General features: G+C 54.2%; 11 protein-coding genes and 1 non-coding gene across 12 annotated transcripts; 7 read left to right on the forward strand and 5 right to left on the reverse strand.

The window, feature by feature from the left end:
• Positions 1-34: 34 nt before the first annotated feature.
• On the reverse strand, positions 35-2610 carry M421DRAFT_415009 (37S ribosomal protein Rsm22). Its single transcript, XM_033590535.1, has one exon. It carries the CDS (start codon positions 2590-2592, stop codon positions 169-171), a length of 2424 nt encoding a protein of 807 aa, XP_033454203.1. The 5' UTR covers positions 2593-2610; the 3' UTR covers positions 35-168.
• A 709-nt stretch (positions 2611-3319) lies between these two features.
• On the forward strand, positions 3320-4906 carry M421DRAFT_51000 (FAD-binding domain-containing protein; the record flags this gene model as incomplete). The annotated part of the gene is made up of 3 exons (XM_033594884.1): positions 3320-3463; positions 3569-4599; positions 4648-4906. The coding sequence occupies 3 exons, from the start codon at positions 3320-3322 to the stop codon at positions 4904-4906; spliced, it is 1434 nt and encodes a 477-aa protein (XP_033454204.1).
• Positions 4907-5177: 271 nt separating this feature from the next.
• M421DRAFT_50413 (uncharacterized protein) lies at positions 5178-5462 on the reverse strand (the record flags this gene model as incomplete). The annotated part of the gene is made up of 1 exon (XM_033594826.1): positions 5178-5462. A coding segment is annotated over one exon (285 nt), but the record flags the coding sequence as incomplete, so codon positions are not given.
• Positions 5463-6925: 1463 nt separating this feature from the next.
• M421DRAFT_136 (kinase-like protein) lies at positions 6926-8163 on the reverse strand (the record flags this gene model as incomplete). The annotated part of the gene is made up of 4 exons (XM_033587424.1): positions 6926-7413; positions 7462-7950; positions 8000-8072; positions 8152-8163. The coding sequence occupies 4 exons, from the start codon at positions 8161-8163 to the stop codon at positions 6926-6928; spliced, it is 1062 nt and encodes a 353-aa protein (XP_033454206.1).
• A 1705-nt stretch (positions 8164-9868) lies between these two features.
• Positions 9869-10578, reverse strand: M421DRAFT_415015 (uncharacterized protein). The gene is made up of 4 exons (XM_033590536.1): positions 10474-10578; positions 10371-10400; positions 10194-10244; positions 9869-10130 (listed from the first exon to the last, which is right to left on the reverse strand). The coding sequence occupies exons 1-4, from the start codon at positions 10508-10510 to the stop codon at positions 10069-10071; spliced, it is 180 nt and encodes a 59-aa protein (XP_033454207.1). The 5' UTR covers positions 10511-10578; the 3' UTR covers positions 9869-10068.
• Positions 10579-10681: 103 nt separating this feature from the next.
• Positions 10682-11576, forward strand: M421DRAFT_415016 (DASH complex, subunit Spc19). Its single transcript, XM_033590537.1, has 2 exons — positions 10682-10884; positions 10943-11576. Exons 1-2 carry the CDS (start codon positions 10753-10755, stop codon positions 11339-11341), a joined length of 531 nt encoding a protein of 176 aa, XP_033454208.1. The 5' UTR covers positions 10682-10752; the 3' UTR covers positions 11342-11576.
• A 233-nt stretch (positions 11577-11809) lies between these two features.
• Positions 11810-12794, forward strand: M421DRAFT_415017 (epsilon subunit of F1F0-ATP synthase N-terminal domain-containing protein). Its single transcript, XM_033590538.1, has 4 exons — positions 11810-11904; positions 11993-12015; positions 12086-12305; positions 12356-12794. The coding sequence occupies exons 1-4, from the start codon at positions 11836-11838 to the stop codon at positions 12476-12478; spliced, it is 435 nt and encodes a 144-aa protein (XP_033454209.1). The 5' UTR covers positions 11810-11835; the 3' UTR covers positions 12479-12794.
• Positions 12795-12873: 79 nt separating this feature from the next.
• On the forward strand, positions 12874-14125 carry M421DRAFT_140 (uncharacterized protein; the record flags this gene model as incomplete). Its single annotated transcript, XM_033587468.1, has 2 exons — positions 12874-13932; positions 13985-14125. 2 exons carry the CDS (start codon positions 12874-12876, stop codon positions 14123-14125), a joined length of 1200 nt encoding a protein of 399 aa, XP_033454210.1.
• Positions 14126-17109: 2984 nt separating this feature from the next.
• M421DRAFT_415018 (uncharacterized protein) lies at positions 17110-19626 on the forward strand. Its single transcript, XM_033590539.1, has one exon. The coding sequence runs from the start codon at positions 17176-17178 to the stop codon at positions 19498-19500; it is 2325 nt and encodes a 774-aa protein (XP_033454211.1). The 5' UTR covers positions 17110-17175; the 3' UTR covers positions 19501-19626.
• A 778-nt stretch (positions 19627-20404) lies between these two features.
• M421DRAFT_t2 lies at positions 20405-20486 on the forward strand. Its single transcript has one exon. It is a non-coding gene; the product is annotated as a tRNA-Glu (tRNA).
• Positions 20487-20726: 240 nt separating this feature from the next.
• On the forward strand, positions 20727-22976 carry M421DRAFT_415019 (macro domain-like protein). The gene has a single exon (XM_033590540.1). The coding sequence runs from the start codon at positions 21015-21017 to the stop codon at positions 22797-22799; it is 1785 nt and encodes a 594-aa protein (XP_033454212.1). The 5' UTR covers positions 20727-21014; the 3' UTR covers positions 22800-22976.
• Positions 22902-25026, reverse strand: M421DRAFT_50937 (glycoside hydrolase family 127 protein; the record flags this gene model as incomplete). Its single annotated transcript, XM_033594878.1, has 3 exons — positions 22902-23414; positions 23467-23892; positions 23944-25026. The coding sequence occupies 3 exons, from the start codon at positions 25024-25026 to the stop codon at positions 22902-22904; spliced, it is 2022 nt and encodes a 673-aa protein (XP_033454213.1).
• Positions 25027-25914: the final 888 nt, after the last annotated feature.

Genomic DNA, 25914 nt, shown 5'->3' on the forward strand with positions numbered 1-25914 from the left:
GTTGTAACGTGCATCGGCGTTCAGTGCTATCATCTTCAAAACTCAAGCCTGTCACATGCTTGGACGTCCATGCATTCTCTATCTTACAGTGCTATACATGCTCCCCATGGGAGTCCAACGCCACCCAGCATGTCCTCTGCTACAAGATACAATACAATGTCAACACACCTACTGATTAATAAGATCAGTGTTCTTCTTCCTACCCTTGCGGCCCCCACTGCCCCTAATCTTCCTATCCTTATTATACCTTCCATCCTTATCGCCATACCGCTTGCCGCTGGTTGTAACCCGATCCTGACCCGCATCCACAACCTGACCGTCCTGCTCAGCAACCCCAACCTCAATGACCACCTTCTTAGGCTGTCTGATCTTACGGCCCTTGCGGTCAAAGTCCTCGTTCGGACGGCCCAGGCGGACAGAGCGCGGGATACGCGTCTTGGCGCCCAGCGCCCACAGGTCGCCCCAGCGGCTCTTCTTCGCGTCGCGGAACGCCTGCTTGCTGAACGAGCGCGGGACGGTCCAGCGCTCAAGCGTGCCCGCGGGTGTGCACACGTCGATGATGATATGACCCCTTCTCTTGAGCGCGGGGAGGATCATGCGCGGCAGTGCGAGGGGGTTCACGTCGCTCGGGGTGACGAGCTCCGGGGCCGCGGGATCCTCTGGGTTGGCGAAGAATTCGTGGCCCGTGAAGGCTGCGTCGGTGCTCTCCTTGCTTTGCTGCACGCCCCGGCCGACGAGGTCGTGGGTTGGCAAGCGCTGGTCCCGGCCACGCTGCACGGCGAGGTAGCTGAATTGCACGTCCTCGTGGTTCCTGTCTTTGGCGTTTAGGATGCGTTGCAGGTAGGGCGGACGAATGTAGCGTTGGGTGAAGAAGCAGAAGTCCTTGCGTCCTGGGGATTTGCCGGGGGTTTGGTACATGGGGCATGCCGAGTGGTTTGTGCAGGGCGCGATGATCATGCCGGTCTCCTTGTTTGTGAATCTGGTCTCTTCCTCGGGGCGAGAGACTTGGTTTTCTAGTGGTGTCTCGATCTCGGTGCTGTCTGGTGAGGATATGTGCCGCTTGAGGAGCTGGGCGCGCGCGGCGGCGACTACTTCGAAACCGCGTGGTAGGCCTTTTTCGATTAGGATTAGGACGCCGCCTTTGGGGTTAAGGAGAGACCAGTATTTGGAGACTTGGTCTTTACGCAGATATTCCTGCTTCAGCGGCCAGAGCGTGTGCGGGGCGATAATCACGTCGTAGACCTTGCGTGGTTGCGCTGTGTTGGCATCGTCTTCGAGAGTGACGTGTTCTGGGAGACGAGGAATGAAGGTCGTGTTTTCAAGGAGACGACTTGCGCGGTGGCGGAGGGTAGTAGAGCTGACGAGGACTGTCGCTTTGCCTGTGGGAACAGTCTCCAGGGTACTCTCTTTATCTTCTGCTTCCTCTGATGTGGGCTGTTCGGCTGCGTCCTCTTCAGACATCTCCTGCCTGCTCTCCCATTCGGCCTTGAGGATCTCCTGCCATGCAAGCACACCGACACCACCAGAACCGGCATCGAGGATTGTTCCGCCCTTCTTGGCCAGCATATGTTCTATCCAAGGTGTGCCCAGACGACGACGAACCTCGACTAGCGCGCTCATGACGCTTGCGTATGTTCCAGGCTGTACAGCAGCCATATACGCGTCCGCCTCGATGTTGCCCATCTCGCCCTGCGAGGGGTCGAGTGCGATGGGCTTCTGTTCCTTTCCCAATCTTGCCGGTGATGTACTCGCGGAGTAGGGCAGCCCTTGCCCGCCGAAGATGCGGTTCGCTGACTCGACAAGGTGCTTGTGGTTTGCGCGCGTGAGGAGTTGTGCGGTGGGATCGACGAGGGTTTCCTTCGGCAGGAAGACGGTGGACGGCGATGGCTTGAAGCGACCGGCGATTGTCATGGGATGGGCGCGCATGAACGATTCGTCCTCTTCGACGTCCTCATCCTCCCACTCCTCTGCTTCTTCGTGCTGTGTGCGACTCTGCTCGTAGACGCTGTCATGGAACGTTGCCGCCTTCTGCTCCCTGTACTCCTCCCATTCTTCGGGTGTCATTGAATCTTCGTCCTCTTCTGCCAGATCAACCTCCTCCTCTTCGTACACATCAATCTCCTCTAGCTGCCCATCTTCACCTCGTCGCAGGAGTACCGTCGAGCCATCTGGCTGTTCCTCCGATATGATCTCCTCCGGCTGCTTCCCGGTAGCCAGCAGCTCTTCCGCTGTGTCTACGAATATAGGCGGCCCGTATAATCTCTCGTATAGTGCAAACTCCTCCGCGCTCAGGTGGTCTCGTGGCAAAAAGTCGCGGAACTGTTGTCTTGCCTTCCGTACGTTGACTTCAATATTCAACTTGTGCACTGTCGGGTCCAGCGAAGGTTCTTCTGAGCTTTTCGCTTGATCTTGGGCTTGCTGTTGTCGGCGTAGGGGCGTCGTGATTAGCGTTCGTCGCTGTGTGAAGGTGTTCGTCTGCGCCGGTCGCAATGCAAGAATCGACTGCGGTAATCGTGCATTACGTGCCTTCGTGATGGCAAGATTGAGGCGACATGACGCGCACGCGGACTGCAGACCCCTGGCTTTCAGCATCTTGCTTTCTGAGGTTTGATGTCGAACGACTCCTGCCTCACGGAGGAGAGAAAGTTCGCCGCATTCACTGCCAGGGTCCGCGCTAGTTGAACCGCGCTGCCAGCCAATCACGACGGACGCGTTGGAGAAAGCTCGACATTCTCGCAACCACCTCCAAGCTGCCATTTCAATCTCAAGTTGCTCCAGCTATGACTCCATTGAGCACTTCAAACATAGGAGCCAGGGACGATGGGTCCAGGATATTATCTCCGTCTCTTCTGGCGGTTCATGTACTACCCGCATGAGACTTGGGTAATGCACCTCTTTGAAGCTGGGCCGCTGCATTAGCACGACACCAGTGGCTACCTTGAGGTGCTGACTCTCCGTTTAATTGTCCAATCGCGATTGCCTCACCAGAATGACTGCTGATCATTGCTGACTGCCATCATCGGTATCGGTGGCCATCTTCCGGAGATATGCAGAGCTCCACCCCGCCATGTCACCATTGGCCTCGACTTCAGCCTCGCCATTCTCAGACACAACACGCTCCGAGACACAGGGTCCAGCTGTACTGCCTGGAGTCTACCTGCACGTCTTGTCCTTTGTTACACACGTAGACCATTATTGGGCGCCGCAGAGCATCGACATCTAGATTGGAAGTGGACCTTATTTCCCCATCGCACTCGGCTCGACAGTTGTTGATTCCTCAAACCTTTGTCCCTCAGATTTTCATCTTCCGAAAGTCAAAATGGGTTCGATTAGCGAGAGCTTCGACTACACATCGCTGAAAGAGATATTGAAAGACACAAAAGCCGATGTCTTGGTCCCTGATGATGGACACAAGTACGAAAACATCATCCAGAGATGGAGCGAGAGCTGCGTGAAAAGAGCCGTAGGTAACGCCTTTATTTCTTCCAATCGGTAGAAGAACTCGAAATATGTCTGGGTTGGACATCAATTATTACCGATTTAGTTGCACCCACTGACATCCACCAAGTCAGCAGTAGTAGTCGTCCGATCAACAGCAGACATCTCAGCAGCACTCGAGCAGATCCGAAAAAACAAGCTCCCCTTTACCATCCGAGGAGGCGGACACTCAACCTCAGGGGCCGCATCTATCGAGAATGGTCTCGTAATTGACCTGTCCAAGATGCGTGGCGTCACCGTGGACGCGTCAGCCAGCACCATCTCCGCAGAAGGCGGCACAATCTGGGAAGACGTCGACAACGCAGCTGCGAAACACGGTCTCGCGACCGTCGGCGGCACTGTAAACCATACTGGCGTTGGTGGCCTCACTCTAGGCGGCGGCTACGGCTACCTGACTGGCAAATACGGACTGACAATCGACAACCTCCTCTCCGTCGAAATTGTCCTCGCTTCAGGCAAAGTCGTCACAGCATCCAAATCAGAGAAAGCAGACCTCTTCTGGGCCATCCGTGGCGCCGGCCAGAACTTTGGCGTCGTCACAAAGTTCACCTTCCAGGGCTATCCCCAAGAAAACCCCGTGTTTGCAGGTCCGCTCGTCTTCCCACCCACAGCACTGCCCAAGATCGTCGAGTTCATGAACAGATTCCACGAAACTAATGACGGGAACCAAGCTCTCCTCGTCGCCTTTAGCTCTCCGCCACCAGCAAATGCCCCGGTAGTACTGACACAGCTCTTCCACAACGGCACCGAAGAAGAAGGAAAAGCCATATTCGCTGATCTCTTCACGCTTGGCCCGCTTGCCAACAGGTCTGGCATGGTGCCCTACCAGGTGCTGAACAGCCTCCTCAACATCAGCGCGGGATTTGATGGGCGCAAGCTGTTTGGCGGGGGCGCGTTCAAACTGCCTCTCGACCCCGCGTTTGTGCAGAACGTGTACAGCGAGTTCCAGGCCTTTGTGGAGAGCAAGGCGGACTCTGCAATCGCGCAGAGTATGATGCTGTGGGAGGTTGTGCCGTACAAGAAGGTCATGGAGGTGCGGAACGAGGAGACGAGTTTCGCGAACAGAGGGGACTACTACAACGTAGCCACCATGTTCAAATGGTCTGTACCCTGCCTGACGATTATTATCCACTGATTGACATGACCTAGGTTCGATACCACGCTCGACACAGAGATGCGCACTTTCTCGCGCTCGCTGCTGAAGAAGGCTTCTGAGACAGCGGCAGACCGATCCAAGGACGGAGGCGTGGGTCAGTACGGTAACTACGCCAGCGAAGACGTGGCTGCGAATGAGATCTTCGGCGATAATGTAAGGCGTCTGGAAGACTTGAAGCAGAAATACGACCCGGACAACCTTTTCAACCATGGCACAAAGCTTACGCCGCGGCCGTTGGTTGTGGTCAACTAGAGCTGTTGGCATGTTGTGTAGGAACCGTAACGAACAATGATCAAATGAGCGAGCGTCCATGAACATAGTCCCTGACGCCGAATCGTATTGCTTCTCTTACAGACCGGACATTGGTTCGAGCGCCTTGTAACCCAATTTCGACACGCCCTCGTGCCAAACCGCCTTTCACGCCTATACCAAGCCTCGATATCCGCCCACTGACATACACATCGTCCACCCCCAGGCGCATCAGCATGCCCCTTGCATCCGCCTCCACCATCCCCCGAAACTCTCAAACATCCTTCATAAGCTGCTCCAGCTCCTCGTCGCTATCCCACCCCCCGCCACCCCGTCTATTAACAACAATCCGCTGCTCCTCCTTCTCGTTCTGCTCCGCGACCGCGCCGAGGATATCCTTCAACTGGTCCTCCGACACCTTCTGCCTGATCTGCCCCGTGCGCGCCAGCATGATGAGCCGGTTCTCGATGTCCGTCGCACGGGATTCTTTGACGAGCCGGATACGGCCGAGCCGGTCCGCAGCGTCGGGGGTTAGGATCTGCGAGAGGATATGTGCGCGCTGGTCACCTGTTATGCGTTAGCTGCTGTGTGTGGGCGTGGGTGCAAGGGTTGGGGTCAGGCATGCGCGCCAGGGCTTTCCAAAGCTGCGAGGGGGAGGCGGGAACGCACTTTCTTGCTGTCTGTGGATTGTCAGCGGAGTGCTCTGCGCGTGTGAAGGCGTGGTGTAACGTGTTTACCTTCGCTGGTCTTGCTCTGAGCCCTCGCCGCCACCAGGACTGCCACGCCCTCCGCCCTGCTGCTGCAGTTGCTGCAGGCGTGCTTGTCTGATTTGCTCGAGGTCGGCGTCAGACATTGTGGTTGTTTGGGTTGCTGTAGGAAAAGCGTAGATGACGTGCGGGGAAGTCAGGCTCGGGGGTCCGATGGTGGGGCAGGAGCTCAAGTTCACCAGCTCGAACGCCCGACTGATGAGGTAGGAAGCGTCAGTCGAAAGTACCGTTAGATTCAAACTCACGAGCTGCCAAATGCACTGGCTCGCATCAAAGTTCCAAATTCAACCTTATGGACAGCATCACTGCAGCGCAAACAATCACATAGGATCAAGGAAGAGTACGTGAAACAAAGGAGACTGTATTGTGAAGCACTTCGTAAACCACCCAACTCCAGACACAGACGCAGGTAGCAAGCTAGACCTCTCTACACACCCCCGGAAGCGGCCCCTCAAGAAGTCCTTCCATCTGTCTAGCCGCCACCAAAACATCCTCTGGTCTACCACTCATCCACCTGCTGGCCCATCGCTCCAGCTATGTTTGCAATTTAGATGTGTTCATCCCCTTGTAATCTTGACCTCCCCACAAGCTGGCAGACCATGTCCGAAGGGGAGAACGCACGAAGGAAATGCTGTAGGAAACCACGCAGTAAAGACAAGGAAAGGGCAGAATTAATGTAGAGTAGTGCCGAAGAACCAGTGATCATCCGGGAAATGTCCAGTAGAGCTGTGCTCAGCGTCCAAGTATTAGGCGTCGTGCTGACGAAAACCATGTGCTGAGTAATGATGATCGCCCGCCGTAACGCCATGAGAGTTGAGATACCGCATGGGATAAGCTTCCAGATACCGAGACAGACGCCAGAAACCCAAGGCCGTAGTACTTGCAAGACACCGAGAAGTCCTGCCAGGTCCTGAATAGGTCTCCGACGAATAGATCCCGTTTAATGATCGAATAGGTGCGCATGCCGTCCAATATGTTGCCAGGACAGCACTGCCGCATTTCCCATTCATTGGTGTGAGCCGATTCGAATGAGCCGGTTTACACAAGAGAGTTGAGATGACGAATCGAAAGCCGCATCAAGAATCAGTAGCCACCAGATGCATACTGGTCCCCGCCACGCTTATTTGCTGAACGAAGCTGCCTGAACGGAGAATCAGAGGTTAGTAAATTCTGACTGTGGCGTCCTCCGCGCAAAAGCGTTATCGAACACCAAACGCAGAGGAAGGGGTCCTTACAAGGATCAGATATATCGAACTCACATTCCGGTGCCCTCCTGGCGTGCATTGACCGGTCCGCGCTTGGCTCCGGCCGCAGTGCCAGCGTTGGCAGCGGCAGTGGTGGTGACTAGGCGTCCGCGGCCCTTGTCATCCTCCTCGCCCTGACCCTGACCAGCAGCCTGAGCGATGGCCTGGGCGTTTTTCTGGTACTTGTAGACAGTCCAGTCAAAGACATAGTCGTACTGGAAGCCCTCACGGACGAAGAGGTCGCGGAAGATCTTGCGGAGGTAGGAGTAGTCGGGCTTGTCGTCGAAGCGGAGAGACCGGGTGTAGTTCAGGTAGATGGCAAACTCGTTGGGGAAGCCACGGCAGAGGACCTCGGTAGGGGTAGTCATCTTCTTCTCCATAATGCGGTCGTACTTCTGCTTCTTAGTAGCCGCCTTAAGACCTTGCCAGGGTAGAGAGCCGCGGCAGAAGTAGAGCATGACGTATCCAAGAGACTCCATGTCGTCACGGCGGGACTGCTCTGCCCGAAGTTAGTGTCTAGAAAAATGAGGGAACAGGACAGACGTACCGACACCCAAGTGGGTGTTGATGGAAGCGTAACGAGCGGTACCAGTCAGGTTCTTGTTCTCTCTGTACGGGATGTGGAAGTGGGTCTTGGGATCGCGGTACTTCTTGGCCAGACCGAAATCGATAACGTTGACCTGGTTGCCACGCTTGCCAATGCCCATGAGGAAGTTGTCAGGCTTGATATCACGGTGGATGAAGGACTTTGCGTGGATGTACTCGATGCGGGAGATGAGCTGATCGGCGAGCAAAAGGACGGTCTTCAGCGAGAACTTGCGGTTGCAGAAGTTGAAGAGATCTTCGAGTGAAGGACCCAGCAGATCGAGGACCATGGCGTTGTAGTCGCACTCGGTGCCGAACCAGCGCACGAATGGGATACCGACACCGCCGGCGAGGGACTTGTAGACACGAGCCTCATACTCAAGCTGAGGGTGCTTAGCCTTGACACTCTCGAGCTTGATAGCAATCTCCTCGCCCGAGATGATGTTAGTGCCTGTTAAAGGTTAGCTCAGGTGAATTGCAGGACCAGCTTTGCAACTCACCGAGGTAGATGTCACCGAAGGAACCGCTACCAATCTTGCGGCCGATTCTGTACTTATTGCCGACGCGGAGATCCTATAGTGGTCAGCTGCTGACCTTGCAATAGGCTGTGCGGACTCTGCACGTCGATGCAGAGCTGCGGGGTCCTGCGTACCATTGTCGTCATGGCTGCTAGAGGGTCAACCTTGAGGAGGCTGGCCTGCAGGTACTGTGGTGGTTATAGTGGGAGCGTCGGGCGAGACACGGGGGTAGATGGTGGTTTGTGGTGGTGGAGGTGAGGTTCAGCCTGCTGCGGGCGGACCGGTCAGTGGGAGGCTTTTGCCAAAGAAGGCGGTGAGTAAGCGGTGCGGGCAAGCGAGTCCGCCGACCAGGGAGGTAGCGCGAGCAGCAGTGAAAGGCAGAAAGAAACACAGTAGGGTGAAGGTGCAAACTTGCTGTTGTGGGGGATAAATAGGCACGAGCGTGGAGGCAGGTAGTAGAGTAGGGCGGGACCTTGCTCGCTGGGCTGGACTGGACTTACAGGGCGTGAATGGGCACCAACGGATTACGGCACCTGAGTTGCTGGGGGTAGGCTGCGGACAGGAAATAGTTTGCTGCTAGACACGGTGCGAGAGGCTGCTGCAGAGAACAGCGAAGAGCCCCAGTGAGAAAGCACAGCAGAGGTTGTGCGGGAGAGCAGGTAGAGGTGAGGAGACGGCCGTTCTGGAAGGCGTAGCCACACCTTCACGCGCATGCCAAGGACGGACGGCGCTGCCACTTTCCGCACGGCGAGCACTGCGCCCTGCGTTCGCCTCGGGAGAATCACGACCCAGTTACGACCTGCGCTCACACCTTCACGCCATCCGCGGCCAGGTCTGCGCTGCCGGACTGCTTCAAGCGTTTCAAGTGCCGCAAACTGCTGTCCGCTCTATGCCGAGGCCCTGCGTTCCACGAAACACCGCCCCTTTATGCATTCTCCACTAGGTATCTCATACCGCGCACATGGCTGCCCAATGTAGTTGCATCGTTCTGTGTGCTGGTCTGTTGTATGGAAGATGAGAATTTGGAACGATCTGGCAATAATGCTCCGGCCAGATCGATCTCACAGGCTAATATCGGCCTGCTGCAGCACGTTTGGCCTCAGAGCTTGAGCCCTGGAGCGTCTCAAGGTGACATCGGCGGATGTGTCGACGATGCCCAGCCACCGAGTCACTTTTGCAAAGGTTTGCAGCTGGCCTTTTCGACGACCAGTGCTGTGTCATGTTTGCCCTGTCATTCCAGCAGAAGTCAGCACCAGTCAGGGTTTCAGAGCTGATGTCGGTGGCTCGCACTGCATACATGCTTGACAGCTGTCACGCTTATCACTGGAACGGCACATTGTCTCGAATGCACAACGCAGGCGACAATCTATACATATCTTGGTTGGTGCCAGGTCACGAGCGAATGTGTGCAGACATGCACATTATTCATGTTACATTTGTCCTTGAATCTCAGTCTCGGTGCCTTGTGGAGCGCTGTTTCAAGGTACCACACCCGTTCAATTCGTTTGACATTGGCCTCTTGATTGATGGTCCCGGAGCCGTTCGATGCACGTTGATACCGTCTACTTGCACTCATGTGTCTGTAGTACTGTTCTTTAATTCGTACATGTCAGGTTCTTCGAATGCAAGCTAAGATAGCTGCCTTCAAGTCGGCGCCATGAAGAAACTGGTTCCGGGGCTGCCCTCAAATTTTACCAAGACAGACAGGGAGCATGTGAAGGTGAGCGCATCGATTGGTAAGTAATCTACGAGCAACAGTTGTGGCTGTAGAGCGCTGTCTGTCCTAAGAAAACACTGTGACCAATTCCTCGGTGTCTATCTGTAGGCGGTTGTCATGCGCAGCTCGCATGACGGCCTAGATGGTTTGTCTCAAATGGATCGCATAAGAAGGACGTAGAGGAGAGCGGGAGTATGATGTTCGTTCAAGCTTGCATTGCCAAAGTCTATACAGCCACTCTGAAGTGGAGCGTTTCCGGCAGCCTCCGCGTACACGGGTATGGTACAGTGCCTCTTGTGGTATCATGGCCCTCCGTCATCGTGCGTTATCGAATCTAGTGGTTGGGCGATGCGTTCTTGACGGCCGGGTTGCGGGGGTCGTTCTTGTACTCATCAGCTGGAAGGTGTCAGCTCAGCTCCATCCTGTTAAGTCTGCGACCTCAGATCTGGGAAGACCGACCCTGGCCCATGGCGTTGGCGGCAGCGTTGACACCATAGAGGATGACAAGGCCTGTGGAAGTTCGTTAACATTGTCCGATAAATGTCCTGATCTCTCCATGTTGCCCAATTGCTCCATATCATCCGCCGTTCCAGACACCTCTCCTTCCGCAATGATTATTCGGCGTTCCCAACGTACCGGAGACGTAAAAGGGCCACATGGGCTTAGCTGCAATCGAACGTTCGTTAGCTACGGTTCGCGACTACTATTGCGCTCTGGCGAGCTGCGCGATCTGACGTACCAATTTGCGCGGGGAACTTGCGACCGAGGAGAGACATGTTGACGTATGATAGAGAGGCAATGGGTGGATATGCGGGTGCCGTGGGAGATGGGAGTCGATGGGTCGGTCGAGCTCCTAGCGGAAGTTCTCGATGCTTGGCGAACGAGGTCGGCGGAAGGTATGGCCGACATTGTTTACAAGACAGCCAAGATCGCCCCTCCGTATACCCCACAGGTACAACACGGTGATAACGGGCGATTTCTGGACACAGTGCAAGAAGAGCAGACAGTTCGCGACAATATGGCGTTCGCATTGGAAGGCTGCGTCGCCTCGCTGCGCGCCAGCATGCAGAATCTCGATTCGACTATCAACATCCTCGACGACGGTGTGAGCGACATGCCACGACTGGCCAAAGTGCTACAGACAACACGGGTACGGACGGCTCCATGGTTAAAGTGGTGTTGTGACATGAGATACTGACCGCCGCAAGCATTTCGAGCTCATCTCTGAAACCGACCTCCAAACAGCGCAGGGCGCATTACTCTCAGAGATCCGCCCAGAAGTCGACAACCTACTGAAGCGCGTCGAAAACTATCTGGACAAGCTTGAGCGACGCGAACGGTCACTCGTTGCGAAATGCGACTTGAATGATGGCCGACTAGGACGCGACAGCACAGGCGGCTCAGGCTCAAGACCAGCGAGTCGAGCAGCGGCAGGTCGACGCAATGCAAGGGCGGTGAACGCACAGCAGGAGTTGAGATTCAAGCAGCTGAAAGCGAGGAAAGACAGGCTGAGCTACGCTGTGGAGACGCTGGAGCTGCAGGCAAAGCAGAGGGAGAGACAGTTGAGGATGAGCATGGCTGCACCTCAGCAGTTCGACGACTACTAGACAAAGTGTGTCAGGGAAGACGGGGTGATGATGTTCCGGAGGTTGCGTATATGACAGGCGTTTTGCATTTGAGATACCCCTGTAATCAATTGTTGGTCCTTCCAGCTGTGTTACTGCTTTGGAGTTTGAGTATTTTTTGTATTAGTCCATACGAGCGAGACCAGAGCAGTGACCAACGCAGCACTGTGTAAAGGATTTACCAGGCTAGATAGCAATGCGCGAGCTTCTTCAGAGCTGATCAAATATCATTTCCTGGAATTTCATCTATTGTGAGGTCAAGACAACAGCGTACTTCATCGCTGGACATATCAGCGCCACGCTAGCGCCTAAACTTCGGCTAGCCAAGCAGCACCCGGGCTGCATCGCAATCTTCAACGAACTCAAGCTTCCGGCCCACCAGCAATTGCCATCCTCACACCCCTCCATCCATCATGAACGCCCTCCGAATTGCCCGTTCCGCCCTCCGCGCGCGCCCTGCCGCCATCGCCCGCCCCATGCAGCGCCGTGGATACGCTGAGGTCGCCTCGGACAAGATCAAGCTCTCCCTAGCTCTGCCTCACCAGGTACGCACCGCCCGCGCCTGCCGCATCTCGAAGATGACGTTGGGATGTTCTTGCCTCCAGAAGCGAATGCTGACCAATTGATGCGCAGACCGTCTTCAAGTCCCAGGATGTGTACGTCCACCGCCAGCCCGACCGAACCCGCAATGCGAACGAGCGATTACTGACATGACGGATTCTGCAGCGTCCAGGTCAACCTTGCCGCCGAGACCGGTGATATGGGTGTCCTCGCCAACCATGTTCCCTCTATCGAGCAGCTGAAGCCTGGTCTGGTCGAGATTATCGAGGAGTCTGGCGGCAACAAGCAGTTCTTCCTGTCTGGTGGATTCGCCGTTGTCCAGCCCGACTCCAAGCTCAGCATCAACGCCGTCGAGGGTTATCCGCTCGAGGACTTCAGCGCCGATGTACGAGTGCTCAGACATATTGCGAGAGCGCACCAGCTGACAGAGAACAGGCCGTCAGGAACCAGATCGCTGAGGCCCAGAAGATTGCCAGCGGCAGCGGCAGCGAGCAGGATATTGCTGAGGCCAAGATTGAGCTGGAGGTTCTCGAGAGCCTGCAGGCCGCCCTCAAGTAAATGTGTAAATAAGCGATTAAGAGCATGACGATGTGGTATGTATAATATCAAGCCAGCTGGGAAGTGTTTTCATGGCAGTGAGGACCTCCAGTGTGTTCCAAATTCACCCCAGGCTTGGAGCCTGAGGCGTGCTTTCCTCAAGAATACATAGGAGGTGCATCTTGGGCCAGCCCAAGCTCTTGTCTACCGCGCGCTCTCCTTGCAACTTTTGCTCTCACACAACCCGGATTTGAAGGCCTTCAATCCCCACCCTATTTCTACCCTTTTCGTCTTCTTGCCATCTCTGCATCTCCTACTTGTCGCTCTCTACAACGAGCTAATCGCCAGCGGTTCACATTACATCTGACAGCGCCACTCCTGCGTTCTGAATCAGCACTTTCTTGCCAGCATCCCATATGCGCCGAGGCTTTGACCAGCCCACATCAAGCTCTGCATCCCGCTCCAGCGGCACGGCTTCCCGCGAGCACACGCAGCGCACGAGACAGGGCCGCAACGACGCCCCTGTGCAAGCAGATTCCATCTCAGCTCGATGCAAGTCGTCGAACCAGCCGAGATTAGTTCTGCCGCAGCAGCCAAGCGACTTCCAACTTGCTTCATCCGGACGCAAGTCGCCAGCATATCTTGAAGGCAAGAATCCCTATGGCCAGATCCTGGACAATGTCGAACACCCTTACAGAAGGCCGAAGACAACGGGAGGCGCGCCCTCCCAGATCGGTGCCACCTCTGAGGATCGGCCACGAACCGCAGGTTCCTTCCAGTTCAGGACGCGCCCTGAATCAAAAGCTGAGCCTGAGCGAGAGGTCAATGCGCAGGATCCTTCATCACCACCACCACCTCCAAAGACGCCCGCGAAAGCGATCTCGGTACGGGCCACCAAGGATTTCTTTGAGAGTAAAGCATCACAGAGCGGATCAGCTCTTCCTTTCCCGCCTCCACGAGTTTCCGCTACAGCCAAGGGCGCGGTCCCTAGGAGCGCTGTGAGCGAGAAGCAAGGACCCTCGCTCTCTCGCCGCTGTTTGAAGGATGAAGCCAGCCGACCACGCATCCCCAGTCAAGCATCATGCATTGCCATACGATCAGGTTTTGATCTGGAGCCTTCCATGCCACCTCCACCTACAGGTCTGTCCTCTCAAACTGATCCATGCCAGCGAACAAATCCCTTCATTCGCCCGAAAAGCGATCCTCTGGCACCCAAGATGGTCCCCTGCAAGGCTACGATACATCGAGAAGCTCCTGTGTATGACGACCCCTCAGCGTCGGATTCATCCGAGTCAAGACATGGAAGAAGAAAGTCTACGAACATCTTCGAGATCGCCCCTCAAGATGCGAAGCCTTTGGGCTATGAGCGACGAGCTGTTGAAGATAGCTCAGCGCTGGATGCAGCCTCAAATGCGCCGCTCATTGCGATTGAGCATGTGAACAGAATAGACGATCGCCACACCTGCGACGAAACAGTGAGACCTCGATTTACTCATATGTTCGTGTCAGCAGCTGAGAGTAATGAAGGCGCGACTGAAGAAGCACCACTATCCCGCGCGCAAGCTCGGCGTACGAACTCTGGTCGCCATGTTCGAAGGACTTTCGAGAGCGACACCAGACTCCAAGCGAAGCGAGTACGGAGACGCAAATCTCGCACTGCCCCTCTGATAGACGAGACATTTTCAATCGGCAGAGGGACTGAGTCAAACTCTCGCAAGTCCTCAGCGACCGATGTTGGCCAATCCCCAAAAAGGATTGCGGATTTTGCTCCGAACCGCTTTAGTCACGATGGTTCCAGCTCCACGCCGTCCATGTCACGTTGCAGCACGGCTCCTAGGTCTGTCGTACAAGCCAAGACTCGCATCCGCGCGGAGGACCATAACATTGAGGTGCCAGATCATGTCGACTGGCGTAGCGCATACGGAAGGCGCAATACCAAGGACTTTGGCTATCCCGGAGCACGCATCAAAACATGCGGCCCGTATCGAACATGCAGGCCCCTCCAAGATCCTTATCATTGGACTAAGCGAGCTTGCGGTCACTTTTCATACATGGTCAATACAGAGTCTCAGGAAGCCGCATCCAAGAAGCTCTGTCGTCAATGTGCAACCGCGTCTTCGCAACCAGAATCGCAGCCAGCGAAGCAGCAGCGGACTCAGGGACGACCAACGACGGACTCGCGCTCATCGGAAAAGGTCGAGGATAAGTTTTCCTGTAGTTCAAGGCGTCGTCAACACCATTTGGAATACTCTTTCGCAGACAAGTGTGGCGACGTCTTTGCAAAGGACTTGGGGAGCATCATCGACGCCATCCTCGAAGAGCATACAAACACGCTGCAAGGCGTAATCCACAACATCAGACATAGCCAGTCCGGACGTGCACAGCTTCCGATGGAGTCTGGAGACCCTGTCCAACGATGTCAGCGTGGTGGCGTCTGCACCAATTTTCGCCCCACACTGTGTCGGCCTTCCTGTACGCACCGGATGGCCTGTCAGCCTTATCGACCAGTTTTCCAATCGGTCTGTACGCCCATGCATCAAGCGTGCGACTAGCAATCGCCATGTCCATGCGCTCCCCCCAAAGCAGCTGAAAAATTGAACGTTGGAGCGCCTGGGCAGCTTGCTTCAAACCTAAATGATTGCAAATCTACCCTGCGCGAGAGCATCAAGACAATCCCAGATCTTATACACTTGGTCAATTCTGCCGCAGATGATCTTGGTGTCGATTTGGACAGACGTCCCACAGCGAAGGACGACGAAGCATTCCGCAATGCACGTGTGCAGGGCTCGTCCACGACACCCGCTGTTTCTCAACACAGTCTTTCCGAGACTATTGAAGAGGCCATTTCTGAGGCGGCTGCGTCTACTGAGGATTCTTGGCTCGAGCAGACTCGCAGACATTTGGCCAAGTTGTCTGAAGCTCGGTCCCAGCTTATGGATGAGCTTGACGAGATCGCCAAAGATCTAGGTGCTCCAGCGCAGGAACTTCGTGACCCCGAGCCAAGCTCCGATCCAGTCCAGCAAGTCCTCAGCAAAGTGTCGACCAGCCTATTGAGGAACAGCACATGGCTCAGAAACAAGTCGGCTGACTCTGTAGCGGAACAGATACCGCGCATGACCGATCAGCAGATTAACGAAAAGCACACCAGTCACGCCCTCACGCGAATTCCCACTCGGTTTCGGCGCATGTCTGCCACCATGCAAGGTCTCTCAGACGACAGTGACATTCCACCAAAGGAGATACAAAGATGTTTAAAGCCTGCGCAATCCGAGCTTCCTGCGGCATCCGATTCAGTGACCACCATTTCAGAATTACTTTCTGCTCTCGAAATGAAGCCCGATTTCGAGGAGATTGAAGAGCGAAGACAATACGAGCCGGAGCTAGAATATGTTCAGGAGCCCAAAGTAGTATGCGGGGATTATGTCCCGTCTCAGCCTTCGCACACGGAACCACTCGTTGAGCTGCAACACCGTCTTGCAGATATTGAGCGGCTCAGTCTTCTCCGGCAACAAATAGTGCAACTTGCTTCTTCTAACTACGAAAAATACCACTCTCCTGCAACGGTAGAGCGAGTGACCACATCAATAAAAGTGGAAACCGATTCCCCAGTGCAGAGGATGGCAGAACAGGAACCTGTGCATGAGATAGCGGCCGCGCCTGAGATATCCGAGCGAGCGACCACTCGAGGATCTGAAATCTCGCCCTCCCACAAGCCCAACGTTATATCGCAGACCTTCGCAGACCAGAGTCCCCTCCTCCCCTCCTCTTCCGAGCTCTAGGAAGGAGAGGAAGAGACTGAGGCGTCTCTCATGGTCAAGCGTATTGTGTTCGACCCTGCAACTCGTCAGCATACTCTGCGACCTGGGAGAACTCTCGCCTTCATTCCCCCTGTGGGCAATGCTCACGACAATGAGGTTTCACCAGCCGTTGAGCTACGGCAGAAGCTCGCCGAGGTTCCCCAGGGCATCCTATGCCGCGTGCCGACGAAACGCTCAACTTCCCTGATTTCGCCTCCGGCGCTGGCTGCTGAACAGATCGCATCATCCTCGCCTGGACCCTATAGGGCACGGCGTATGTCGACTATGAAGCCAACAATCATGTCATCCCGCCACCCAATTTTGGGAGAAGCTGAAGAAGAAGCAGATTTCCCGGAAGAGTCATCGAGTCTGTTCTCAGCATCTAGCGGAGAACTGCAAGAAGAACTTAAGAGCCGCATCGTTACTCGCTTCCCAAAACGACGGCTGACTCGCAAATCCACAGAGGTTTTACAACGACACGTCAATGGAGTAGAATCTGACGCGCCTGTGCTTCGCATGAGGAGAGCTTCAATAGTTCCTCCTCCGCCAACACCTGAGCCTGTGGCCATGGGAATACAGACTCAAGAGCGCACTGCCAGATCGCCTTGTGGTCCTTCTCCGGAACTGATCATACGGAAGACGACAACCCAGCGACCAACTCAGTTTATCCCTAGCTCCGTGTCACCTGTCCGCAAGCCTGCCACTCGACGTCCAACGGAGCAAACCTCCTCACCTGAGCCCCTGGTTTGCCTTGCCATGACTTGCAAGCCAATCAAAGAGTGTACGCCTCCTACATACGTTGTGCGCAAGGTGCCTACTCGTCTCTCTACAGAGCGAGTGCCCCCACCGAAGCCCGTAGCAGCAGAGGGAGATCTTAAGCGGCGGCTACTAGAACGTCCGCCATATCCTGAAAAAGTGACTATGAATGCAACTATACGCAGGCGCACCGAGAAGATCAATGCACAACAGACCTCCATAAGTAAGATGACAACTCGCCATCCTACTGAAATGACTCTTTCCCCTGAACCAGTAATTGAGCGCGCACTAAACCGCCAGGGTACAGGGCCTTCGCCTTCACCAGAAGAGATCATCCGGAGAATGACTACTCGCAAGCGCACGGAGCCCGTGGAAGTGCTACCAGCGCCTCCATCACCTTCCAAGCAAGCTGAAGAGCACTCTTTGTCGGCGAGAGTGCCTCCTTCTTACGTGAAAGATGTGGTTCTTCCGATATCTCGAGCAGTTGACGTCCGCTCAAGGACCGCAAAGTGTGCACCCGGACGAGATCAGATCGACAGAGCTTCAACAGTAGATCCATCCCAAAAACTAGTTCCTATTATAGTGCGTCGAGACGCTAGTACTCACTCTCCGAAGTCAGCAAAGATTGAGCGCCAGACGATTCGATGGTCCCCTGAGTCCAATGGACGCCCTTCGCAGGTGTTGATCTCGTCCCCGAGCCCTGTCGAGCTTGAGAGGAAAGCCAGTACCGCGGCTCCTGGAATCGTCGTGGTTCCTTCGCAATCGGTCCAACGGGATCGCAAACGTACAAAAGTCAGGACAAAGCCTCACAAGAAGACGCCCAATTACTCTCCCGAGCGGCAGTACCCTCCAGCTCCTGCATATCCGGTACGTGATACTCCAGCTTGGACTAAGCCAGATACTTGGGCTCCGCCCTTAAAGCCAGAGGCTGAGCCTGCTCCAAAGAAGCGAAAATTCCTTGCGCTAGGTACAAAAAGAAGGGAGAAGCCTGGACATGAATCTGTCCGTCAAGCTCCAACTCCGACCCTTGTTAGAAGGGATGATCGTCTTACCCGAGCGACCCCAGCCTATGCTCGCAAGGAAGACTACTACCCCAGACTCGCACCAATCGTACAAGAGCGCCGGAACGACTATTCACAAGCCCAACCTGCACCCATCTGGCGAGGCATCCAGCCGCTGCCGCGAGTTGCGCCAGTCAAAACAGAAGCTTGTCCGTATTCCTCCTATCCTGAAGCCTCAGCCCGTAGAGACTTTCAACCGAACTACCAGGAGCGACCCAGAACCCGGGCAGACATCCCCTATCGCAACAAAACTCGTCAGCAATCTTTTCGTAGCCAAGCGCCGAAAGCCGCTAGCCATCAATCTCCAGCGAACCAAGATGTTTGGGACCAAGGGAAGGCCGCTCTTCGGTCTCAAGCGCCTTCACCCCGGCTTTGGCCGCAGGCGCATGAAGCATTTGCTCGCGGGCGCCCAGTACCGCAACAGGATGTTGTCCCAAGGTCTGTACGCAGTGACGTTCGCAGTAGTTTCCAAAGATCAGGCGTTTCGCATTCACGAGAGTCGACTGATCGGGCAAGAGACATGCGAGCGCAAGAAACGAGGCCCGATGTCTCTGGGCCTGCGCAGGAAGCGAATCAGCCGCATGGAGCATCAAGAGGTGAGCTGGACTGTTCAGCAACCGCAATGCAAGATGGCAATCGTAGACCATCGAAAGCTTTCTCGACTGTTACTCAGCGGCCGCAAGGACAAGCGCCAGAACTAAGGGATCAGTCATCAGGGCGGTATTGCGAACAAGGCACTGCAGAAATAGAACAAGAATCGAGCCAACAGAAAGATGATGGGGATATCGGTTGCGAGATTTCTTCGCAAGGCCAGAGAGACAGTCCCGGCCGCGCCGGTGTTGATGGTATTAGCTCCCCCAATGCTAGACGCAGTGTTTCGCGCATGGATTCACCAAACCCCTCCTATCTCAGCTGGGGGGTGTCAGTTCAAGACCAGAGTGGAGGACCCGAACAGCCGTCAAGCCAAGGTCTGAATGGTCGACGATCTTCAGTCCAGAACTCCATTGGAAGATGCGCGTCAGCACCAGGCCCAGGAGTGGCAACGGCTATCAAGAGAGTGCCGACAGGTGCGCCAGTTTCGAGAGCGGTAGCCACAGGAGCCATTGGAATAGGAGAGGCTGCTCCACCAACAGAAATCGCGTCACCGTCAGCAGCAGAGCTCAGTGATAGAGGATCACTTCAAGATCTACAGACTGCAAGTGTCAGACCGAAACCAAAGGAAGAGGCAGTTGAACTACCGCGACGCCGCTCCTCAGTCCTTCTATCTGATGTAAGCTCTTCAGATCTTTATGCACTACCTCAACGTACAGCGCCCGCGAAGCCAAAGCCAGAGCTAGGCCGAAAGTACTCATTATATGGCTCGCACTACCCAACGAGAGGCTGGTTCAGAGGCAAAGGAAAGGGTCAGGATCGGCGACCGCCAGCCTAGTCAGCAGGCGCTGGAGCAGGACGCTTGTCAATGGATCAGAGTTCAGTAGTAGCTGAGGAAGAGCATCCAAAGGGACAATATCAATCGGCAAAGATCGGAGTGAAGGTTGTACAGAGAAGTTCGGGCTTAGCTGGACGCTGGGGTTGGGGTTGGGGTTGGGGGCGTCAGTGAGGTTGGTAAGGTGTAGTTGTGAAAGATGCTGATGCTCGCATGATCTTACGATGCAGTAGTCGGTAATGAAGAACTCTACCTACATGTCGATGTTCAGCCTCGCTCACTACATGGGGGTGCTTTTGCACAGCGACTACCATCGAATTGCAAGAAAGATCGAGATGGGGTTTAATGAAGCGACTAGCTTTGACTGATCAGCAACATCGACGACCGTATTGTCCGACTACGCAAGCTTTGACGGCGACATGGTCTCTCATACATTTGCTGCACTGTAGTGATCGAGTAGGGACCGTCACCATCCTAAATCAGATATTTAACGGCTTGCTTGACTTAGATTTCGCGCTGCAGACAAGACCATGTGGTGGACAACATGTTGTGAAAATAGACAGACCTGGTGTGCTTGTAGATTTCTGACTTGATATGGCTCGCAGTTTAAGCACAGCGGATGCAAGCGCAGGACGAACGATTCCTGGAACCGGAAGGCTATGTTTCTTCGATCCACATCGTTGAGTGTTTTCGTTGTTGGAGATCTGCTTCTCGAGCCTTGAAAAAATTGCAGTTTATTGTGACTCATCATACACATCTTGGTTGGGTTCCACTTCGCAATGTCGGATGCCCGACTAGCGCCCACGAAGAAATTCAAGCCTCAGTCCTGATTCTCGTCGCCTGTCGCGTAGGCACAGTTTTGCTTGAGATATGTTTGTAAAAGACATCTTTACATTCATCAAATTAATCCGTTATGGTCTAGTGGCTAGGATACATCGCTCTCATTTGCAAGCGCCGATGTGGCCGGGGTTCGATTCCCCGTGACGGAAGCATTTGTTTTTGCCATCGCAAAGGTCGTCGCAGTCGTATTATGGCTCGATGGTCCTGGTGGGGAGGTTCTTGGGTGGGGCAACACGTGATGCGGCTCCGCGTGGACGCAACTTCTTATTCAAACTGCAGTAGTGCTGCGACGCATCGCGGTTGCAATCTTTGAGGTGGTCAGGGGCTGTGCTTCAAAGTGATTGTGACTTGCGCTGTCCTCATTTTGGCCGACCCACTCCCGCTTACGACACACTTCCACGACATCTCTCAGGCAGCTAGGACTGCTGGCGGCGACCTATCGTAGCACTTTGCATCGTGTTACACTCACTACCTCGTAGCTCCGATATGTGTCCTCGCCGGAGTTAGTAATCCTAGACTGTGGTGCGGCGCAATTCCGCTTGCAGAATCGCTTCTTAGTCAGATACGCTTTGCAAGCACGTCTTCTACAAGTCCGACAAACATGGTATATCAGCTTCTGATGTATCTCACGATGAAATCGCTGCCACATATCACTCAAAACAGTCACAACTCACGCTATGTCTCTACTTCAAGGAACAGTTCTCAGCCTCATCCGCGAGTCCAATATTAAGGAGGCCCGCCACATTGAGCAGCACCTTTCTCATTACGAGTCCTCGGAACAGCTCCATCTCTTGAAACAATTACTCTGCATTCGCTCGCCACTCCCGCCGATTCCGGAAAGCCTGCTCAACGGCATCGACAGCGTCTTGATACATTCCCGTAGCCAACGTATACTGACTAGAGGGTCCTCAATACAACCCCGAGCAACCTTGGATCGTGATGGAGGACCCGTCGTACATCTGAAACTCTGGCAAGGAGACATCACAGCCTTAGCGAGTGATGTTACAGCAATCACCAACGCGGCCAATTCTCGAATGCTAGGCTGCTTCCAACCGCCGCACAAGTGCATAGACAATGTGATACATTCAGCCGCTGGCCCCAGGTTACGACAGGAATGCTTCGAAATAATGAATTGCAGGGGCAGCGATCTGCCTGTGGGCGAGGCGGTTGTCACTAAAGGCTACTGCCTTCCTTCTACGCACATCATACATACCGTTGGACCCCAGCTTGAGCGAAGTACGCAGCCAACGAACGAGGAAATACAACAGTTGCGACAATGCTATGTATCAGTGCTTGAGCAGGCAGAAGGCCTTCCATCGAACACAGATGGCTCAAAACAAGTTGCTCTGTGCGGGATAAGTACTGGTCTGTTCGCATTCCCTACCCACCTTGCAGCGAGGATCGCCGTGGCTACTGTGGCCGCTTGGATTGCACACAACGAAGCTACGTCGATTACGGATGTTATTTTCGTGACTTTTGCTGAGGGCGACTACGATATTTACAACAACCTCTTTGCATATATAGGAGAACCTTGGCGGTTACAAGACCAGCAAAACCTCTCCGCAAGCACTGTACAGGTCGAGGGTGCCACACTAACGATCGCCAAGCAATGGCTCTCATCGGCTTCAACAATAGTTATCTCCGCAGGCGCTGGTTTCTCAGCCGCTGACGGGCTCGACTACACGTCGAAAGCCCTCTTCAAGAGGCACTTCCCCTCATTCATCGATATGGGCTTGGAGACACTATACAGTGCTATCGGATTCGAATTCTCCTCCGAAGAAGACAAATGGTCATACTACTTCACCAATATACAAATGGTGCGCTCTTGGCCAAGCTGGGAACTGTATGAGTGCCTTATTCCCTGGCTGAAGGCGTCGGGTAAAGACGTCCACATTCGAACAAGTAACGCCGACGGCTTGTTTCTCGCGAACGGATGGGACGAAGAGAGACTGTCGACGCCCCAGGGCCGGTACTCAGTACTACAGTGTTTAGCTAAGTGTCGCCCGGACTCAACATGCAATACAGAAGAGTACTATGAAGCCGCGCTACCATTCTTGGGCCCAAAGACGCAACGGCTTACTGATCCTTTGAGGGTGCCGAGGTGTAGAAATTGCGGAGGCGAGATGATGCTGTGCGTCAGGGGTGGTGACTGGTTCAACGACAGGCCGTTCCAAGAGGGCGAGAAAAGGTGGCGGAAGTTTAGACATGAATTGTTGGCGGATGGGAAGGAGACTGTTGTGCTTGAGCTTGGTGCGGGAATGAACACACCAGGCGTACTTCGGTGGCCAAATGAAGATCTTGTGAGGAGGGGCTGTGGCAAGGTCAAGTTGGTGAGAATTGGAATGGGTCTGCCAGTCATGGTACCTGACGACTTGGAAGAGAAGAGCCTTGCTGTCAGCGTGGAAGGCGATATTAAGTTGGCTATACTTCAGATGCTGGAAGGAAACGATGAGGTATCGTGATTGTACATCAATAGGCAAGTCCCGTGTCTCATACATAGGCAAATCCCGTGTCTCACACCATGCATAGAGATACGTTGCTCTGTCGTCAAATACGTATCTACATCACCACGTCCATTGCTTCAGTCCGACGCGTGCCATACCATGGCCACCTCGATTGGCCCTATAATAGTATGGTACAAACTTTAGTTCGTCAATCACTTTAGCAGCCCCAATTGTCTTATGCAAATCTTCCTTATCGACCGAAGGTTTAATCTTTAGCCGGTCGAAGTCTACAGTATAAGCCGCTTTGTGGACAGTGATACTCACGTATATCTCATCAGGTAGACTGGGGTCAGCAGTCTTGATCTCGGTGACGGCATTTTTCGTTAGGCATTCAGGATCAAGATGTGTTGATCGGAAGTGATCTGTGACCCAGGTATTGTCGACGTCTTCGACGCAGTATACGATAGGACCCCTGGCAACCGTGAGAATTTGCTGATTTGTGAGAGGATGAGGAGCAATCAAGCGAGGCTTGAGGTCGAACGTGAGGTTAAAATCCGGATGCAAAGCCAAGTACTCGGCTGGTATGGTGAGGTACCCATCGGTGATATCGAGATGGGACAAGGCGGGGGAAATCTGGTGTGCTTGTCAGCAAGTAATTGAAGAAATTACAAAGAGTTGAACCTACCTCCCACGCTGTTGCCCAGCCAGGAATGCGAAGCTTGAGCTGAACATATCTCTTCTCGCCGATCAACGAGAACTTGATGCTGCCATCCCGCGGCCAATCACACTCCTGCTTTAGACTTGCTTGACCAGCAGATGTTTCGAAGTTCAAGGTAGCAGGCGCATAGAGATGAACATCGATCTGAGTAGGATCGCTCTTCTTGCTCTCCGAGACGTTCCAAACGTAGCCGCCAATCATTCCCAGGAGTCTCAGGACATTGGGCGGACAGCAAGCGCACTGGAACCATCCGAATCTCTCAGATGGGTTCTTCTCGCTTGATGCTAGTTGATTTACGTAGGTAAATTTCATGCAGTCAACGGACATAGCGGTAAAGACGGCGTTATACAAGCAGAGCTCCATAACGTCTCCGTACTCGTTGCTTAAGTCGTACTGGAACGGTCAGTATGTGATCATTCGAATAAGAAGAGTGGGTATCCTCACCTGGAGCATGCGCTGCGCGAGCATCATCACGCCGATGGCTGCACATGTTTCTGCGTAGCATCCACCTTCGTCTGTGCCTTGGGGGAGAAAATAATCTGGACCAAACCCTTCCCATTGCTTCATGGAGCCAATACCCCCGGTCATGTACATCCTCTTTTCCACCATGTTATTCCATAATTTGTAAACAGCTTCTTTCAAGTCAGTGGAATCTGGGTTGACCCGAACCAGATCGGCCACTGCTGTCAGAAGGTACATTGCTCGCACACTGTGACCCTCAATTGTATCCTGTTTGGCGATGGGAGCGTGTGCTTGCTGATACCAATGTGACCTTGGGGCGGGATACCACACTGGTTGCCAGTCTAAGGCTTCGTTGCGTTTCTCGGCCTCCACCGTATAGAATTCTCTTCCGTCTACACCAGTTGGGTTGCCGCGTTCGTTGATGAAGTACCGGGCAAGCTCGAAGCTCTTTTCGTCTCCGGTGCGGTGATGCAGACGCATGAGTGCTATTTCGAGCTCGGGATGGCCAGGGTAGCCGTGTAACTGCCCGTCGCGCGGTCCAATCACGCGGTGAATTAAAGAAACATATTTCAACATAGGCTCAAGAAAAAGATCGTTGCCGTAGTACTGGTTGTGCGCTAGTGCGCCTTCGATGAGATGGCCCAAGTTGTAGAGTTCATGCATGTCTCGCAAGTTTGTAAAACGCTTCCCCGGTTCCACAACTTGGTAGTGTATGTTGAGATAGCCATCCGGTTGCTGCGCCCTTCTGATCATCTCGACAAGCTCCTTGATAGCACCATCGACGACCGGATTGGGGTTCGACTCTCCTTGAAGGAAGTAGCACGCGCCCTCAATCCATTTGCCAATGTCTGAGTCCCAGAACAGATGATCTGCAATGGGCCAATACTCCGGGACCTTGTCGTAGATTGGCTGCCATTTCAAACTGAAAGCGTCATAACGGCCGGTGTCTTTCAGAATCTGTAGTTGGTATGTGATCATGCTTGCGGATGCTGCAGCACGACGCTGGCCAAGCAGCGAGGTTGCATCGACGTGGGCGAACCTGAAGGTTTCCTGAGGATATGCCATGTTGAGGGAAAAGCTGACCTGGGGTAACGATAATGAGAGTATCTACCAAGTTCGACAGAGCGACGGTTATGGAGGACTCCGTGCGGAGGGTACAGTGATAAACGTGACTATTTGGCGACATCCATCGACTTTCGCGGCGTACTGGTATCTCCACACGCCTGTACTATTACGCCCCACGTCGAGCCAGCGTGTGAATCCGAGGTACAGAACCAGGTGGACTGTTCACAAAGGCGGAGACTCAGCCAATGACACACTGTAGTCGCCGCAGCGGCGACCGCTCTTGTCACTCTTGGTGCCCCCGCTCCCCGCGAGTCCGCGACACGCCAACGAAAGTCGAACATCGACCGCAGACGTGGTATTGTTCGACAAACACTACAACTGCATCTTAAAGCGTACGGACTCGACATTGCGGCGATGCGGAAAGGTGATGTTTGAGCTGAAGGAATGAAGGTAGGTGTCGCTTTTGTTCATTGGTCGACCATGCCTAGTGGCCCCAATTTGTCACGCCTGTGCGAGCAAAATCCCGAACCTTTCATTTTCACCTCGAGCTTTCTTTCTTTACACACAGCCGAGCGACCCAAAGCTGTCTTAGGATGAACCGGGCGACTTTACGACACATCGTTCTCTGGGGAAACAGCGCCCTTATATCCTCGGTGGTGCTATGAAGCGTGCTTCTCTGCACATCTTACAAACCGTTTAGGGAAGCGAGGCTTGGCGACTACCCGTGAGGGAGTTCGAAGACTGCAACACTGAAGTATCTGGTTTTTGGCCTTTGGTGTGGACACGTTATCCTCTCATCGTTGTCTCGATCGAATCTTGTATCCAAGTTCGCCTCCTCAAATCACCTTGATCCTTACTTGAGCGGTGTTCGCCATGGTGGACAAAGCA

Source organism: Didymella exigua, assembly GCF_010094145.1.
Source record: "Didymella exigua CBS 183.55 unplaced genomic scaffold M421scaffold_1, whole genome shotgun sequence".
NCBI classification, from domain to species: Eukaryota; Fungi; Ascomycota; class Dothideomycetes; order Pleosporales; family Didymellaceae; genus Didymella; species Didymella exigua.

Coding starts and splice junctions, on each gene's coding strand:
- M421DRAFT_415016 (XM_033590537.1), top strand. CDS start 10,753: ATGGCGTTCGCATTGGAAGGCTGCGTCGCCTCGCTGCGCGCCAGCATG. Junction 10,885..10,942: donor AAGTGCTACAGACAACACGG/GTACGGACGGCT, acceptor GACCGCCGCAAG/CATTTCGAGCTCATCTCTGA.
- M421DRAFT_415009 (XM_033590535.1), bottom strand. CDS start 2,592: ATGCTGAAAGCCAGGGGTCTGCAGTCCGCGTGCGCGTCATGTCGCCTC.
- M421DRAFT_415019 (XM_033590540.1), top strand. CDS start 21,015: ATGTCTCTACTTCAAGGAACAGTTCTCAGCCTCATCCGCGAGTCCAAT.
- M421DRAFT_415015 (XM_033590536.1), bottom strand. CDS start 10,510: ATGTCTCTCCTCGGTCGCAAGTTCCCCGCGCAAATTG. Junction 10,401..10,473: donor CAAGTTCCCCGCGCAAATTG/GTACGTCAGATC, acceptor GTTCGATTGCAG/CTAAGCCCATGTGGCCCTTT. Junction 10,131..10,193: donor CGCCAACGCCATGGGCCAGG/GTCGGTCTTCCC, acceptor GACACCTTCCAG/CTGATGAGTACAAGAACGAC.
- M421DRAFT_415017 (XM_033590538.1), top strand. CDS start 11,836: ATGCAGCGCCGTGGATACGCTGAGGTCGCCTCGGACAAGATCAAGCTC. Junction 12,016..12,085: donor GTCTTCAAGTCCCAGGATGT/GTACGTCCACCG, acceptor CGGATTCTGCAG/CGTCCAGGTCAACCTTGCCG. Junction 12,306..12,355: donor TCGAGGACTTCAGCGCCGAT/GTACGAGTGCTC, acceptor GACAGAGAACAG/GCCGTCAGGAACCAGATCGC.
- M421DRAFT_415018 (XM_033590539.1), top strand. CDS start 17,176: ATGAATGCAACTATACGCAGGCGCACCGAGAAGATCAATGCACAACAG.